Source organism: Ovis aries, chromosome 5, assembly GCF_016772045.2.
Source record: "Ovis aries strain OAR_USU_Benz2616 breed Rambouillet chromosome 5, ARS-UI_Ramb_v3.0, whole genome shotgun sequence".
In the NCBI taxonomy this organism is placed as follows: Eukaryota; Metazoa; Chordata; class Mammalia; order Artiodactyla; family Bovidae; genus Ovis; species Ovis aries.
The window spans coordinates 38,162,058-38,177,797 of record NC_056058.1 but is presented as its reverse complement, the minus strand read 5'-3'; the positions used below and the strand labels follow the sequence as shown (position 1 = coordinate 38,177,797).

The window sequence follows — 15,740 nt, the reverse complement described above, 5'->3', positions numbered from 1 at the left end:
ACAGAGGCATGATTAATCATCTGTTGATTCTCAGGTGTCTCAGGGTCCAACAGGGTGTAGGTCAGGAACACTTCCCACAGTCTTTCAAAGAAATTGGTGGGGGTCTCATCTGCTTTTTGGATTATTGGTATAGTTTTGGACATATTGATGGATTTTTTGGCTCCCAACCCAAATCCATGTAGAAGGGCATTATGGTAGCTGCTCAGGGTTTCTTGTCCTTCTCTGGTATTGAAATCCCAATTAGGTCTCATCTCTGGCATCACTTCTCATGCCCATCCTTCCACATCTAAGACCTCTGCAGGGACTTGTCCTTGGATCCATTTTTGGGCTTTTGTTGAGATGTATCACCTTTCCTTGGTGGTGAAAAGATACATAAGGAACTGGTGACGGTTGTCCCATGTAGGCTGATGGGTGTGGAAAATGGACTCTAGGAGGTCAATCATAGCCTGTGGTTTATCAGAGTATGCTGGGTTATGGTGCTTCCAACTTAGGAGATCAGTAGTGCTGAAGGGCTGGTAATAGAGGATGGAGCAACCAGGCTGGACTGAGCCATCCTCATACACTTGTTGAGGACCTTGAGTTTCCCACAGTGGCATCTGACAGGCCACAGCCCGCTGGTTAGATTGCTTGGCCGTGTGGAGCCGCTTCCCTACCGGCTCGGGCCTAGAGTCTTGTTCATGAGGTGGTGCAGGGGACATTGTTTGGCAATGGGTCCAGCGCTGGGTGTGCCAGGGCTTGCGGAGTCTTGAGAATGTATGGTGGGGACAGCAGTGCATCTTCTGCCAGTTCTCCCTACAATATAGATTTTTTTCCCCTTCTTCCTTCTTCCTTATGAGTGGTTGGGCCACAAATACCCTACTCTGTCCCTGTCTGTTTGTGCAAAATCTTGCCCATGGGGGCAGGGTTTGTGCTAATCAGAAACCAGGAGTCTAGGTATGGACACTGATCTGGATGTCCTGGAGTTCCAGTGGCTTGCACTGCGCAGATGGTGGGCAGGTCAAGAGTACCCTCTGGTGGCCATCCAATATCAAAGGACGGCCAATCGAGCTCGCATAAATTACGAAGCTACCTGGGGGTCATCTTGACTCCGTAATCACCAGCAAAGCCCTTTTTAAAGTTCTTTATCATGAAATCTAAAACTGTTGGCTTAGAGGAACTCCACCCACCCCATGTTGACAATGTAATCCACCTGACAGGGTTTCGAGGAAAACCTAATCTCTTAGATGTCAGCGCAAGGAGTCAGTCAATGGAAGAAAAAACAGTAACCAATAATTCCTCCCTCCCTGTGTATCCCACCCTGAATCGGTGCTGCAAAGACAAACAAGGGTGGGTGCTCCCTCAAGAGAGGAGACAATTCAGGTGCCAGCTTGGCTGCATCCCCAGGGGAACTTAGATTCCTCTTAGCACTGGAGGATCAGTATAAACCCCTGATCTGGATCTGTCTCACAGAGAGGGACAGGGTCCCCCAGAGGCAGATACCGCCTTGAGCCATATGAGGTCACCACAGAACCGCAAGTTAGGGTCAACTCAGACTCCGTAGCCATGAAGCTACACAATCCAGCCTGAAGCGCAAGCAAATCAGGCCACACACTTGTTCACATTCGTTTTTCATCTGCCTGGCCATTCTCCTGAAGGAGATTTAAGATGCCTCTTAGCATTGGCAGATCGGTATAAACCCCCAAACCGACCAGCCTCATGGGGAGGGATAGAGTCCCCCAGAGACTGGCACTGAATTTTAGCCTTATCAGGTCATCACAGAACACAGGTTTTGGATCCTCTCAGGCTCCATAGTCCGAGGATGGTGGCGCTCGCTCTCACTCCCGATGCCTCCCTTCTCCTTAGTCCCCAGGTCTCTCTATCTGATACTCCCTTCCTGGGAGCTCCAAGGAGACGATCAGTCTCCTCTTCTACCCGGTGGGGTAGGACCTGACTGGGGACTGGCCCTGGGGGGAACCTTATCCTGTGGCCATTCCTGGTGAGTTGGTCATCACTCCAATGAGTCTGATCGGGGTTCAGCCGTCTGAAGAGTTGGAATGCCAGTCCGAGAGAGAACCCAGAAAACTGTTGGGTGGCGTGCCTCCTCATTCATCTTGGGGTTCCTCCACTCTGGCCTAGCCAAGGCACCAGTCTGGCGACTCAAGGGGCTGACGTGGTTGGCATCTCGCTGGGGCCTCCAGAAATGTTTCAGAAGTGATCGAGAAACCAAGCACCACACTCGGAGAATTGGAGAACTCAAGTTTATTACGCCGGTGGGCCCAGAGGAGTTACCACTCCAAGTTCTGAGCCCTGAACAAAAGGGTTACTGAGTTTTTATAGACAGATTATAGTGGGTTTCCCTTGTGGCTCAGCTGGTAAAGAATCCACCTGCAATGTGGGAGACCTGAGTTCGATCCCTGGGTTGAGAAAATCCCCTGGAGAAGGAAAAGGCTACCCACCTCAGTATTCTGGCATGAAGAATACCATGGACTGTACAATCCATGAGGTCGCAGAGTTGGACATGACTGAGCGACTTTCACTTCACTTCATAGTGGGCAACACTAGCTGCTAATAGGCTGGTCTAAACGAAGGAGTTTCACGCAGACGGGAACAGCGGTTAAGATGGGGATGGGGATGCCTGACCTTTACATGGACAGGCATGATTAAGCAGGATGGCAGGGGCTGGACAATTCCAAAGAGCAGGACAGAGGTGAGCGAGATAAGCTCCATCTCCTAGTGTTTTAAGTCCCCACTTGCTGAGACTATGTGACCCACAAGATCCAGACTTTGCAAGGAACAAGCTGAGTTACAGAGGCTGAATGAGCAGGTGGTAAAATTTAACTTTTCCTCTTCACACAGAGGACCCTTAGGGGCTCCTTGGCACAAAATCTGTCTGTGTCCCCCATTTCTTATTTGTAGAAAATAGGTTTTGTTCAGCCTTCAAGACCTTTTCTAAGTTTAAAGGGCAGATTCAAACAGTTGCTATTCAGTGGATGGCATTAAAAACTCAGTGGACATGAGCTTGAGCAAACTCCATAGCAAAGGATAGGGAAGCCTGGTATGCTGCAGTCAATGGGGTCACAAAGAGTCGGACATGACTGAGTGACTGAACCATAACCTTTTTGAACTTGTAAATGAACATGTAGCTCTTTCATGAGAAAGATGCATTTCGGCTATCATATAAATTAACACATAAATGGACACATTTCAGTCAGGAAAATTTGAAATGTTGAGCTGATACGAAAGACAAATGCCTTAGTAACTGAACAATAAAAATCAGAGAAGGGAGGGAATGCAGAGACAAGGGGCTTTCCAGGTGGTGCTAGCAGCAAAGAACCTGCCTGCCCATACAGGAGGCCTAAGAGATGTGAGTTCAATCCTTGGATGGGGAAGATCCCCTGGAGGAGGAAATGGCAACCCACTCCAGTACTCTTGCCTGGAGAATCCCATGGACAGAGGAGCCTACAGTCCATAGGGTTTTAAAGAGTCTGTGTGACTGAAGAGGACAAGGGAGGAGACAGTCAAGAAACAATAGTGCAGCCTCGGGGCAGGGTCCTCATTCCCCCTGAAGGGATATTTATGAACTTATCTTTAAGCTCTTCTGCCAAACTAAAACTCCCACCAAATGGAAGATGTTAACTGCTTGATGGAGCATTCTTCACTCCAGAGAGAAGGCCACAGTTTGATAACCTCAAGAACCACAGAAGCATGTGAAGAGATTATCTGAGGCCAGATTAAAAGAATGCAGGCACTGCACATACTCTAATTTTACTAGCAATCTTACCATTGAACCATTGCTATAAAAACTCCACCAAATCCTCCCAGTTTTGAGGAGCATTGTGTCCACCTTTACCTGGGAAAGTAATAAAGCTATTCTACTTCACCCAAAACTCTCCAAGACTCAGTTTGACACCAGTGCACAAAGGCAGAGTTTTTGGCATCAAGGTGAAGAAAATGCGGGTTATACAATCTGAGCAGCTGGTATAAGGAGAGGTCTTTATATTCTTCTTTCTACTTTAATGCGTGTTTGACATGTTTGTAAACACAAATGCTCTTGAGAAGCAAAGATCATTTTTAGTGAGCAATGGAGTATTTCCCACCATTTCAGTAAACAAGAGTGTCACAGCCTTCAGCAATTCCAGCCCTCCAAGTGTGAATTTCTGAGTTCAGAGGGCTCCCAAGAAGAACAATACCTGCTATCCGGCAGCCATCAGCCATTCCCCACAGTGAGCGTCTAGGGGAATGGGGGGATGTGAAAAACACAGGATACTGGCCACAGATAGCTGAGATGCATATAAAATGAATTATTTTAGTGAATCCAGATTCTTGCATCTTCCTATACATAAAAAGTGCCAAATTCCTTGAGATATCTGATTTTCCTTAATTAACAATAATCTTTTGATGTTCAGACTACCTGCCTTTTGTTGCAAACTTCTATGTAACCTGATTCCTTCTGACCCACCCTCCTCAAAGCAGTTCTCTCAGGTTGCTTGAGATGTCTCCCCAGCTTGAAGTCCTAAAAATTTCCACCAAAAAACATAATTCAAGTTTTAGATTGTGACTATTTTTTAAGTCAACATTAGGAAGGCAGACTTGGGGCAAAACCAAAAGTGACTTAAATTGTTTTTCTTCTGCCTCCGGTGCTTCTAGCTGCTCAAAGGATACAGTTAAGCCTCTCCAGGAGTTGTGATCTGCACCCCTTCCCCTGCCAGCCTTGCATTTGTCCCACTGCCCCAAGGGGTCCTGCACCCAGTAGTGTAGGCTCCAGGCCTGGCCTCAGCACAGGGCTGAGAAGCGAGAGTGGCCCAGTTTCCTCTCAGATGACCCAGCATCTTGTCCATTAATACTAGAGCAGAATCTGTGGGTCAGTGACAGTCTGCTGTAGCATGATCAAGTCTGCATGGGTCCCCCCAGCTGTCTGGGAAGGGTTTTAGTTTCATTCTCTTTCCTCATTAGCTAAAGCAATTTCCATACACTTTGCATTAGAGTAGTAAAATAGTCCTTGCAGGCAAAACTGTCATCTCAGGCAGTTGCTTTAGGGTTATTACTGCAGACAGTCAGCCACATTCCACATCATCCCCTCTATCAGTAAAGAATGATTCCTGAACCAGAGGATGATAAAGCCAACCTCGTGTAAATAGCATTGTGCCACTAATGCTGTTTGTGTCTTATCACAGAAAGAATTTAGAGACAAGAAATAGTGGCCAAGAAAGCAAAGTGAGGATTTATTAAGTGATAGACTTCCCTGCTGGCTCAGACGGCAAAGCGTCTGTCTGTCAACGCGGGAGACCTGGGTTCAATCCCTGGGTAGGGAAGATTCCCTGGAGAAGGCAATGGCACCCCACTCCAGTACTCTTGCCTAGAAAATCCCATGGAAGGAGGAGCCTGGTGCAGGCTACTGTCCATGGGGTCGCAAAGAGTCGGACACGACTGAGCGATTTCACCTCACTTCATTTCAGCACAGTCTCAGAAGGGAGAATGAGCATGCTCATGTGAGTAACTGCCCTGAGTTCCTTTGGCAAACTGGTGGGTGATATGGGGTATAAAAATGGTTGGGTGGAATATTCACTGAAGAGAGAGGGGTCTTGGATCGTATTTCCTGATTTTCATCCTAGTTCTGTTACCAAGCCCAAGCTCTCTCTACCTCTCACACAATAGACAGACCAATCAACTGGGAGACAAGTAGTTGGAACAGGAATAAAAGTTTTAGTTGGAAAGCTAGCAGACCAAGAAGATAAAAGATTACCCAAAAACCACCTCTTGAACTTCCCTGGGGGTCCAGTGGTTAAGAATCCACGTGCCAGTGCAGGGGATGCAGGTAGGATCCCTGGTTTGGGAAGATTCCACCTACCAAGGGGAAACTAAGCTGGGCTGCCACAACCACTGAAGCCAGCACAGCCTAGAGCCCAGGCTTTTCAACGAGAGAAGCCCCCCACTGTGAGAAGCCTGAGCCCCGAAACTACAGAGTAGTCCCTGCTCGCCACAACTAGAGAAAGCTCGTACGCAGCAATGAAGACCCGGCACAGCCATAAATAAATAGTAAACAAACACAAACAAACCATCTCTCCTCAGTACCAATTCGGGTTCCTTTTATACAGAGGAGAGTTCCACTGCTCCCGACCAATGGCTGAGCAGGATCACTGCCGGTTGCTCCTTGACAGTAGCGGAACCCGGAAGAGTCGCTGACTGACAGTTGCTTGCTTGGGGGAGGGGCCCACTCGGCACCGACCAATGGCTGAGCAGGGCTGCGATAGCGCTCTCCTGTCCCTCTGCGGCGGAGAAGGCAATGGCACCCTACTCCTGTACCGTTCAATCGCTCAGTCGTGTCCGACTCTTTGCGACCCCATGAATCGCAGCACGCCAGGCCTCCCTGTCTCTTGCCTGGAAAATCCATGGACAAAGGAGTCTGGTAGGCTGCAGTCCATGGGGTCGCTATGAGTCAGACACGACTGAGCGACTTTACTTTCACTTTTCACTTTCATGCATTGGAGAAGGAAATGGCAACCTACTCCAGTGTTCTTGCCTGGAGAATCCCAGGGACGGGGGAGCCTGGTTGGCTGCTGTCTATGGGGTCGCACAGAGTCGGACACCACTGGAAGCAACTCAGCAGCAGCAGCAGCAGCCCCTCTGCTATTACGGCTCCACCTTTCAGAGGTGAGGAGAGATTTTTGTTCATATTTGGTCTTGACTGGAAGTGTCACGGTGTCAGTGCATGATGGCAAATTCTTATCTGCAAAGCTACTTCTATTGTAATGAGGGCATAATGAGCAGAAAGTTACAGTCTGTTGCTAGAGCTTCCCACCTTTCTGCCCCTTTAGTCTGCCTCTAGGACACTTGTCACCACAAAATGTGTGGTTTCTTGCCACCTGGCCCATGGCCCCCTTTTCTCTGCTCATATCTAGCTATCTGCTGGCTTTAACACTTAGAAAGCACTTGCTCACACACTTACCACTTCCCCTACACCAGCTCCACCCTTGTTGCACCTACAGCACCAAGAAACCAGCTAGAAGCAGACACTTAACAACGCAAGAAAGGAAGGTGCTGCTTTCCCAACTTTTGCCTCATTTGCACCACCTGGAAAACATGACAGAGGGTCCAGGAAGGTCCAATGGAGAAAGGCAGTCTTGGGTGAACCAGAGGAGTGCCTCCTCTACTCCATCCTGGGCTCAAGCTCCTCCGACCCACAGCTAGCTTCCATGCTATGCTATGCTATGCTAATTTATGTCAGCTGTGTCCGACTCTGTGCGACCCCATAGACGGCAGCCCACCAGGTTCCCCCATCCCTGGGATTCTCCAGGCTAGTTTCCATGGCTCTCTCTAAAATCTCACTCAGTCAACACCTGTTCCTAAGTCTCCTGGACACCCCTGTCTGGAAGACTCTTTCCCAGTGATGATGAATCTGTCCCTAGAATGCCATTCCCAAATAAGCCTGGCTATTCCCTGACCTGCCTTCTTCTCCCAGGTATAACTTACCTCAGTTAGGTTTCCCAGGTCACCTCTATTTTATTGTCTCCTAAGGGTTTACAGCACTGCCCACACTGGGGTGTGGGGAGTGGGGGGTGGGTTGGGGATGGAGAATTGAGGAGCTGAAAACAATTCAAGATCAGTTAGTGGCTCCTGAGGAGGGGCCATCTCTAGGGGAAGGAACCTGAATTGGCCCCTGTCCTGTGCTTCCCCTTGTCCAAACCCTCCTAGTGTGGCTTTTGTTCCCCTCCCTGCCTCATTTCCTTCTGAGCCTATTTTATGTGCAGCAAGATGTAGAGGAATGTGGAGCCTCGTGTGATTACCCAGGATCCCTACTTCCCAAAGAAGCCCTAAAGTCCAGCTCTTCTACTAGCGACATGACATACCTCTTCTTGTGCAGCCCTGTGTACACCCACCTTTTCCAGTCCCAGCCAGCCCTTCATCCATGTCACTGTCCACTCTCCTGCCTCACAAAGAGGTTTAGCATTTCCATTGCAGAGACGATTGTCCAAGTTACACAGTTAACAAGGACCAACCCAGAGCTGGATCCCAGGGCTTCTGAGCCCATGAAGGGTGGGAGTGTGGTGGCAAGATCACTGGGTTTTCCCTTCAGATTTTCAGGGACCCTGTGTGTGTTCTGGAATCTCACAACCTGGCTTCCAACCCAGTTTATCTGCTTCCCAGCTCTGTGATCATGAGCAGAAAACTAACCTCTCTGTGTCTCTGTGTCCTCATCTCTAAAGTGGGGATCATGAAAAGGCTTGAACCAGTGAAGTCAGGACAACTCAGGTCCATCATGACCTAGAGACAGGAACTTCTTCCCCTCCCAGGATCCCACTCTCTGCTGTTCTTGCCATGTGGTATCACAGGCTCACTCCCAGAATCCCTGGGTACAGTGCCTTCATGAGCCTGGAGGACCTAATGGTCACCCAGGCTGACACTGAGCATTGGAAAGTGGAGTCACGCTGGTTTCAAGGCTGCTTGCATATCATGATGGGCTACTTCAGAGAGAGCCAGGGTGAGTGATCCAGGAAGCAGCACCCTGTCACCCTGTAGAGACCCCAGATCTGAGGTCCAGGGCTACTCATCTCACCCAGCAGGTCAGGGGGCAGCAAGACATCCCCTGCTTGGCTGACCAGTGCCGGTACCCTGGGAGGAACAGGCTGCCAAAGTTGGAGTGGTGGAAGCAGCCCTGAAGTAGGGCAATTTACGTAAAAGCGCTGTGTGGAGGAGAGAATCATAAAACAGACTCAGAGAGCTTCCAGTTATCCATGTTCAATGTACCAAAAAGCACAAATACAAATTGCATATCCTGAAAGGGTCTTCAGGCTTTATTTTTTACATTTTAACATTTATTTTGCATATTAAGTATACATAAAACCTTTTCACACAGTAAATATTCTCATTAATAATAAAGTTTTAACAGTGTGTTTGAACATGCATCATTGTTTCTCCTTTTTTAAATTAATCAATTACTTTTGGCTGTGCTGGGTTTTCACTGTTGTGCAGGCTTTCTCTAGTGGTGGCAAGCAGGGCTTCATTGTGGTGCTTCTTAATGCAGTGACTTCTCCTCTGTGTAGTTCAGTCAGTAAAGCATCTGCCTGCAATGCGGGAGACCTGGATTCAATTTCTAGGTCAGGAAGATCCCCTGGAGAAGGGAATGGCAACCCATGCCACTATTCTTGCTTGGAGAATCCCATGGACAGAGGAGCCTGGCAGGCTACAGTTCATGGGGTCTCAAGAGTTGGACACGACTTAGTGCTTTCTTTCTTTTCTCTGCTGCCTAGGTGCTCATGCTCAATAACTGTGGCACATGGGATTAGTTTCCCTGAAGCTTGTGAAATCTTCCTGGACCAGGGATTCAACCCATGTCCCCTGCATTGGCAGGTGGATTCTTAACCACTGGACCACCAGGGAAGTCCCTTCTGGTTTTATTTTTAAAATTTTATTGGAGTATAATTGATTTATAGTATTGTGTTTCAGGTGTACAGCAAAGTAAATCAGTTATATGTGTACATATATCCACTCTTATTTTCAAGATTACATTCCCATATAGGTCATTAAGAGTATTGAATGGAATTCTTTGTGCTATACAGCAAGTTCTTATTAGTTATCTATCATTTACATAGTAGTGTGTATGTCAGTCTCAATCCCCCAATTTATCCCTTCCCCACCCATCATCCCCTAGTAACCATGTTTGTTTTATACATCAGTGTCTCTATTTCTATTTTGCAAGTAAGTTCATTTGTACCTGAAAGTGAGAGAGTCATTTCCTAGGCAGGTTGATAAGAAGTCTAGGGGTCCCCAAGGAGAGAGGGGTCTGGAAGAGGACAGTCTCTTTGACCATTTCATAACTCCTTGGGAATTAGAAGTACTAACCTAATCTATCAGATCTTAGACTTTCAAGGGACTTGTGATCTATACTGTTCCCAAACTTGGATTGGTAGTCAAGAAAGTGCCTAGCCTCGCTAGGAATTGGAAGTTCAGAAACTAGATGAAGCTCTAGCTCCAAGAATATCTCTGAGGTTAAAGGTTACTCAGATTGGTACTGCAACGGGTTTGTTTTTTTTTTTCCTTTGGTAACGCTGGCTCTTAGTGGACCAGAGGAGGCTCTTATACTGGTGTGGTTATGCTTGAAAAGAACATCTCAGCTTTATGTTCATATCGGTCTTATTGTGGTCAGGAATATACTCAGGATCGTGCACAGGCAGTCAGGTGGCGAATGCTCCCCCCAGCGGTCTTAGCTTGGGAGGCATTCCACAAGGTTACTCTGATTGCACCCTGGGTGGCATCTGAGGCAAGCAAGGTTAAAGGTGAAGAGCTGGACGTCAGGTAGAGATGCTATTAGGTCTACCCCTGGTATATCCCCACCCCATCTCGGTGGTAGAACTGGAAGGGTCGAGACAGTGCCTGTATCGGTAAGGGACAGACTAAGTCCGACCAGGAAGGAAAAGCTTTTGGTGTAAAGTCTGTCTACACCCCCATCTAGGGCAGGGAGGGACGCCTCCGGTAGAAAAATGGCACTGGTCGCTTTTTTTCTCTCTTACAGATGGGAGCTAACAATTCCAGCCTCACTCCTTTTAACTGTATCCTGAAAAACTGGGATAGATTTGATCCCCAGGGCTTAAAGAAGACACACCTGGTCTTCCTATGTGATACTGCATGGCCAAGGTATCCATTGGAGGACGGCGAATGGTGGCTGGTTGGAAGGTCTCTTGAGTATAATACTGTTTTACAATTAGACCGGTTCTGTAAGGAACAAGGGAAGTGGGTAGAAGTAGCATATGTGTTGCCCTTTTTCTCTCTGCAAAATATGCCAGACTTATGTCCTAAGGGTATAGATTTGGGCGTGAAACCTTCAGCTCCCTCCTGTCCTCCTACTTTGCCCCTGTACCCAGGGCTCCAAGCTGAGCAAACTGAAAACCAGAGAATCCCCCTTAGAAGGGTTGCCTTTGTCTCAGTGGAAATCCAAACTGAGATTCAAACTGTGCACATGGAGGTCCAAACAACTCCTGTCTCAGTATGACCTCAGACAACTCTGGTTTCAGTAGAAACTCAGACCATCGAAGTAAGAGATGAGATGGAGGACAGGAGACAAAGAGAAAAAGAAAGACATGTTTCTCCAGTCTATCCCTGGGGTCATATGCGCAGAGCAGCCAGAGAGACTGAGGAAGAGCCACACAAGCTGTTGCCTCTTCATGAAACACCCACCGGGAGAAATAATCAGTCTATGAGAGTTAATAAGCCTTTTTCTTATCAAGAAATACAAAGAATCAAGGAGGATCTGGGGGACTATTTAGAGGACCGAGAAAAATATATTAGAGCTTTTAAAGGTGTTACTCTGCTTTATGACATTACTTGGAAGGACGTGATGTATATCTTGGGACAAACACTGACTCCCGACTCAAAGACTCGAGTTTTGGGAAAAGCAGTTGCTTATGGAGATGAATGGCTTGGTAATGAATCAGTAGAGAAGAGGGAGGACAAGATAGCAGTCCTCCCCACTGGGAATCAGGCGGTCCCAACTATAGAACCAGACTGGGACTACAACACAGCTAAAGGAAGATGGGATAAGAGCCATTTTTTCAGAAGTACTCTTGAAGGACTCAGGCAGGTGCATTCTAAGCCTTTAAACTATAGCAAATTGGCAGACATAGAACAGGAGGAGAAGGAAGCTCCTGGTAAATTCCTAGGTAGACTAAGAGAAGCCCTTCTCAGATTCACTGAGATTGATCCCAAAAGTGAAGAAGGAGTACACCCATGGTGGATTCATGTCAATGTATGGCAAAACCAATACAGTACTGTAAAGTAAAATAAAGTAAAAATAAAAATTAAAAAAAAAATACTATAGGCAACTTAAAGTTTAAGCCACATCTCCTGTTTTCTCCTAAGATTATGGACAATTTTTCATTAGCCTCATATATTTTTCCTTCTTTAATCAATTCTTTTTTAACCTAAAATTAAATCTCAAGAATTTATTGTAAAATTGAAATTCAATAACTCTATTGTACAAATAAATAATACTGTTCGAAAAGTTAAAAAAAAAGAAAAAAGAAAAAAAATTTTAATATGTAAAAAAAAAAAAGTGAAGAAGGAAAAGTGATCTTAAAAAATAGATTTCTTAAACAGCCACAGAAAAATGCCCAGAGGGACCCAGGTGAAAAGGGATGGGCTTGCTATTACTGTGGAAAGGAGGGGCACCTCAAGCAGGATTGCCCTCAGGCATCTAAGCCGCCCCAGCTCCATGTCCGGTCTGCAAAGAACCACACTGAAAGAGAGACTGCCCTCAGAGGCATAGGTTTCCGGGGTCAGACTCTCAAGACAATCAGGACTGAAGGTGCCTGGGGGTCCCCACACAAGCTCCCGTCCTAATTACACCTGAGGAACCCCGAGTAGTAATAATTGTGGGGGGAGCAATCCATCGATTTCCTTTTAGATACTGAGGCAACTTACTCTGTGCTTACTGAAGCTCCTGGCCCACTTTCTTCCCAATCCGCTTCCATAATGGGACTGTCTGGACTAGCCAAAAGGTATTATTTCAGTTATTCTTTATCTTGCAACTGGGATTCTGTGCTATTTCACACGAGTTTCTGATCATGCCAGAATCTCCATCACCCCTTTTGGGGAGGGATATATTGGAAGGAATGATGCTAAAGCTGAAACTCCAGTACTTTGGCCACCTCGTGCGAAGAGTTGACTCATTGGAAAAGACTTTGATGCTGGGAGGGATTGGGAGCATGAGGAGAAGGGGACGACAGAGGATGAGATGGCTGGATGGCATCACTGACTGTCTGAGTGAACTCCGGGAGTTGGTGATGGACAGGGAGGCCTGGCATGCTGTGATTCTTGGGGTCGCAAAGAGTTGGACACGACTGAGTGACTGAACTGAACTGAACTGAACTGAACAGATACTGAGCAAGGTCTATGCCTCGGTTTTCATGAATATGGAGCCCTTCCTTTCTCTCCCTTTAGTTGAACAAAATGTAAATCCTAGAGTATGGGCTGATGGAAAATCTGTGGGTCGAGCACAAAATGCTATTCCTGTAATTGTCAAGCTCAAAGACCCACACTTATTTCCACATAAGAAGCAGTATCCACTGAAACCTGAGGTTAAGGAAGGGTTAAAACCCATCACTGAAAATTTAAAGGAACAGGGACTATTAATTCCCTGTAATAGTCCTTGCAACACTCCTATTTTGGGTGTAAAGAAATCAAATGGTAAATGGAGACTAGTTCAAGATTTACGTATAATAAATGAGGCTGTAGTTCCTTTCCATCCCGTGGTGCCTAATCCTTATGTTCTATTGTCTGAAATTCCTGAAGGAGCCAAATATTTCTCAGTAATTGATTTAAAAGATGCTTTCTATTCAGTGCCTTTGGTGGAAGAAAGTCAATTTCTATTTGCCCTTGAAGACCCTATGCAGTCAGCTTCTCACTTAACCCGGACAGTTTTGCCCCAGGGATTTCGTGACAGTCCTCACTTATTTGGACAAAATTTGTCCCGGGAACATCTTTTTTGGGTGGGAGGAGCCACCACACATCCAAGGAGCCGTGGCTGCATAGGCACAGGAGGGCCTAGAGGAGCCATCCCAGGTTGAAGGTCAGGAAGGGCGGCGGTGAGGAGACACCCCTCATCCAAGGTAAGGAGCAGCGGCTGTGCTTTGCTGGAGCAGCCATGAAGAGATACCCCACGCCCAAGGTAAGGGAAACCCAAGTAAGATGGTAGGTGTTGCAAGAGGGCATCAGAGGGCAGACACACTGAAACCATGCTCACAGAAAACTAGTCAATCTAATCACACTAGGACCACAGCCTTGTCTAACTCAATGAAACTAAGCCATGCCCGAGGGGCAACCCAAGACGGGCGGGTCATGGTGGAGAGGTCTGACAGAATGTGGTCCACTGGAGAAGGGAATGGCAAATCACTTCAGTATTCTTGCTTGAGAACCCCATGAACAGTATGAAAAAGCAAAATGATGGAATACTGAAAGAGGAACTCCCCAGGTCAGGAAGTGCCCAATATGCTACACGAGATCAGTGGAGAAATAACTCCAGAAAGAATGAAGGGATGGAGTCAAAGCAAAAACAATACCCAGCGGTGGATGTGACTGGTGATAGAAGCAAGGTCCGATGCTGTACAGAGCAATATTGCATAGGAACCTGGAATGTCAGGTCCATGAATCAAGGCAAATTGGAAGTGGTCAGACAAGAGATGGCAAGAGTGAACGTTGACATTCTAGGAATCAGTGAACTAAAATGGACTGGAATGGGTGAATTTAACTCAGATGACCATTATATCTACTACTGCGGGCAGGAATCCCTCAGAAGAAATGGAGTAGCCATCATGGTCAACAAAAGAGTCCGAAATGCAGTACTCGGATGCAATCTCAAAAATGACAGAATGATCTCTGGCAAACCATTCAATATCACAGTTATCCAAGTCTATGCCCCAACCAGTAACGCTGAACAAGCTGAAGTTGAACGGTTCTAAGAAGACCTACAAGACCTTTTAGAACTAACACCCAAAAAAGATGTTCTTTTCCTTATAGGGGACTGGAATGCTAAAGTAGGAAGCCAAGAAACACCTGGAGTAACAGGCAAATTTGGCCTTGGAATGTGGAATGAAGCAGGGCAAAGACTAATAGAGTTTTGCCAAGAAAATGCACTGGTCATAGCAAACACCCTCTTCCAACAACACAAGAGAAGACTCTACACATGGATGTCACCATGTCCATGTACACATGGACAACACTGGAATCAGATTGATTATATTCTTTGCAGCCAAATATGGAGAAGCTCTATACAGTCAACAAAAACAAGACCAGGAGCTGACTGTGGCTCAGATCATGAACTCCTTATTACCAAATTCAGACTCAAATGGAAGAAAGTAGGGAAAACCGCTAGACCATTCAGGTATGACCTAAACCAAATCCCTTATGATTATACAGTGGAAGTGAGAAATAGATTTAAGGGTCTAGATCTGATAGATAGAGTGCCTGATGAACTATGGAATGAAGTTCATGACATTGTACAGGAGACAGGAATCAAGATCATCCCCATGGAAAAGAAATGCAAAAAAGCAAAATGGCTGTCTGGGGAGGCCTTACAAATAGCAGTGAAAAGAAGAGAGGTGAAAAGCAAGGAGAAAAGGAAAGATATAAGCATCTGAATGCAGAGTTCCAGAGAACAGCAAGAAGAGATAAGAAAGTCTTCTTCAGTGATCAATGCAAAGAAATAGAAGAAAACAACAGAATGGGAAAGACTAGAGATCTCTTCAAGAAAATTAGAGATACCAAGGGAACATTTCATGCAAAGATGGGCTCGATAAAGGACAAAAATGGTCTGGACCTAACAGAAGCAGAAGATATTAAGAAGAGGTGGCAAGAATACACAGAAGAACTGTACAAAATGGTGTGATCACTAACCTAGAACCAGACATCCTGGAATGTGAAGTCAAGTGGGCCTTGGAAAGCATCACTACGAACAAAGCTAGTGGAGGTGATGGAATTCCAGTTGAGCTATTTCAAATCCTGAAAGATGATGCTGTGAAAGTGCGCACTCAATATGCCAGCAAATTTGAAAAACTCAGCAGTGGCCACAGGACTGGAAAAGGTCAGCTTTCATTCCAATCCCAAAGAAAGGCAATGCAAAAGAATGCTCAAACTACCACACAATTGCACTCATCTTACATGCTAGTAAAGTAATGCTCAAAATTCTCCAAGCCAGGCTTCAGCAATACATGAACTGTGAACTCCCTGATGTTCAAGCTGGTTTTAGAAAAGGCAGAGGAACCAGAGATCAA

General features: G+C 46.3%; 1 protein-coding gene across 6 annotated transcripts in view; it reads left to right on the top strand.

The window, feature by feature from the left end:
• The first annotated feature begins 6,228 nt into the window (after window positions 1-6,228).
• The window catches only part of LOC101112480 (class I histocompatibility antigen, Gogo-C*0202 alpha chain-like), a 32,854-nt gene continuing 23,342 nt past the window's right edge, over window positions 6,229-15,740 (top strand). For 4 of the 6 annotated variants that reach the window (XM_060415733.1, XM_012178355.5, XM_060415732.1 and 1 more), the window contains exon 1: window positions 6,229-6,630. In XM_060415733.1, the coding sequence (XP_060271716.1) occupies window positions 6,411-6,630 (220 nt within the window). In that variant the 5' untranslated portion in view covers window positions 6,229-6,410. Of the gene's footprint in view, window positions 6,631-10,238; window positions 10,612-15,740 lie in introns of those variants that run through there. The other 2 variants (XM_060415731.1, XM_060415730.1) reach the window with 1 other exon arrangement.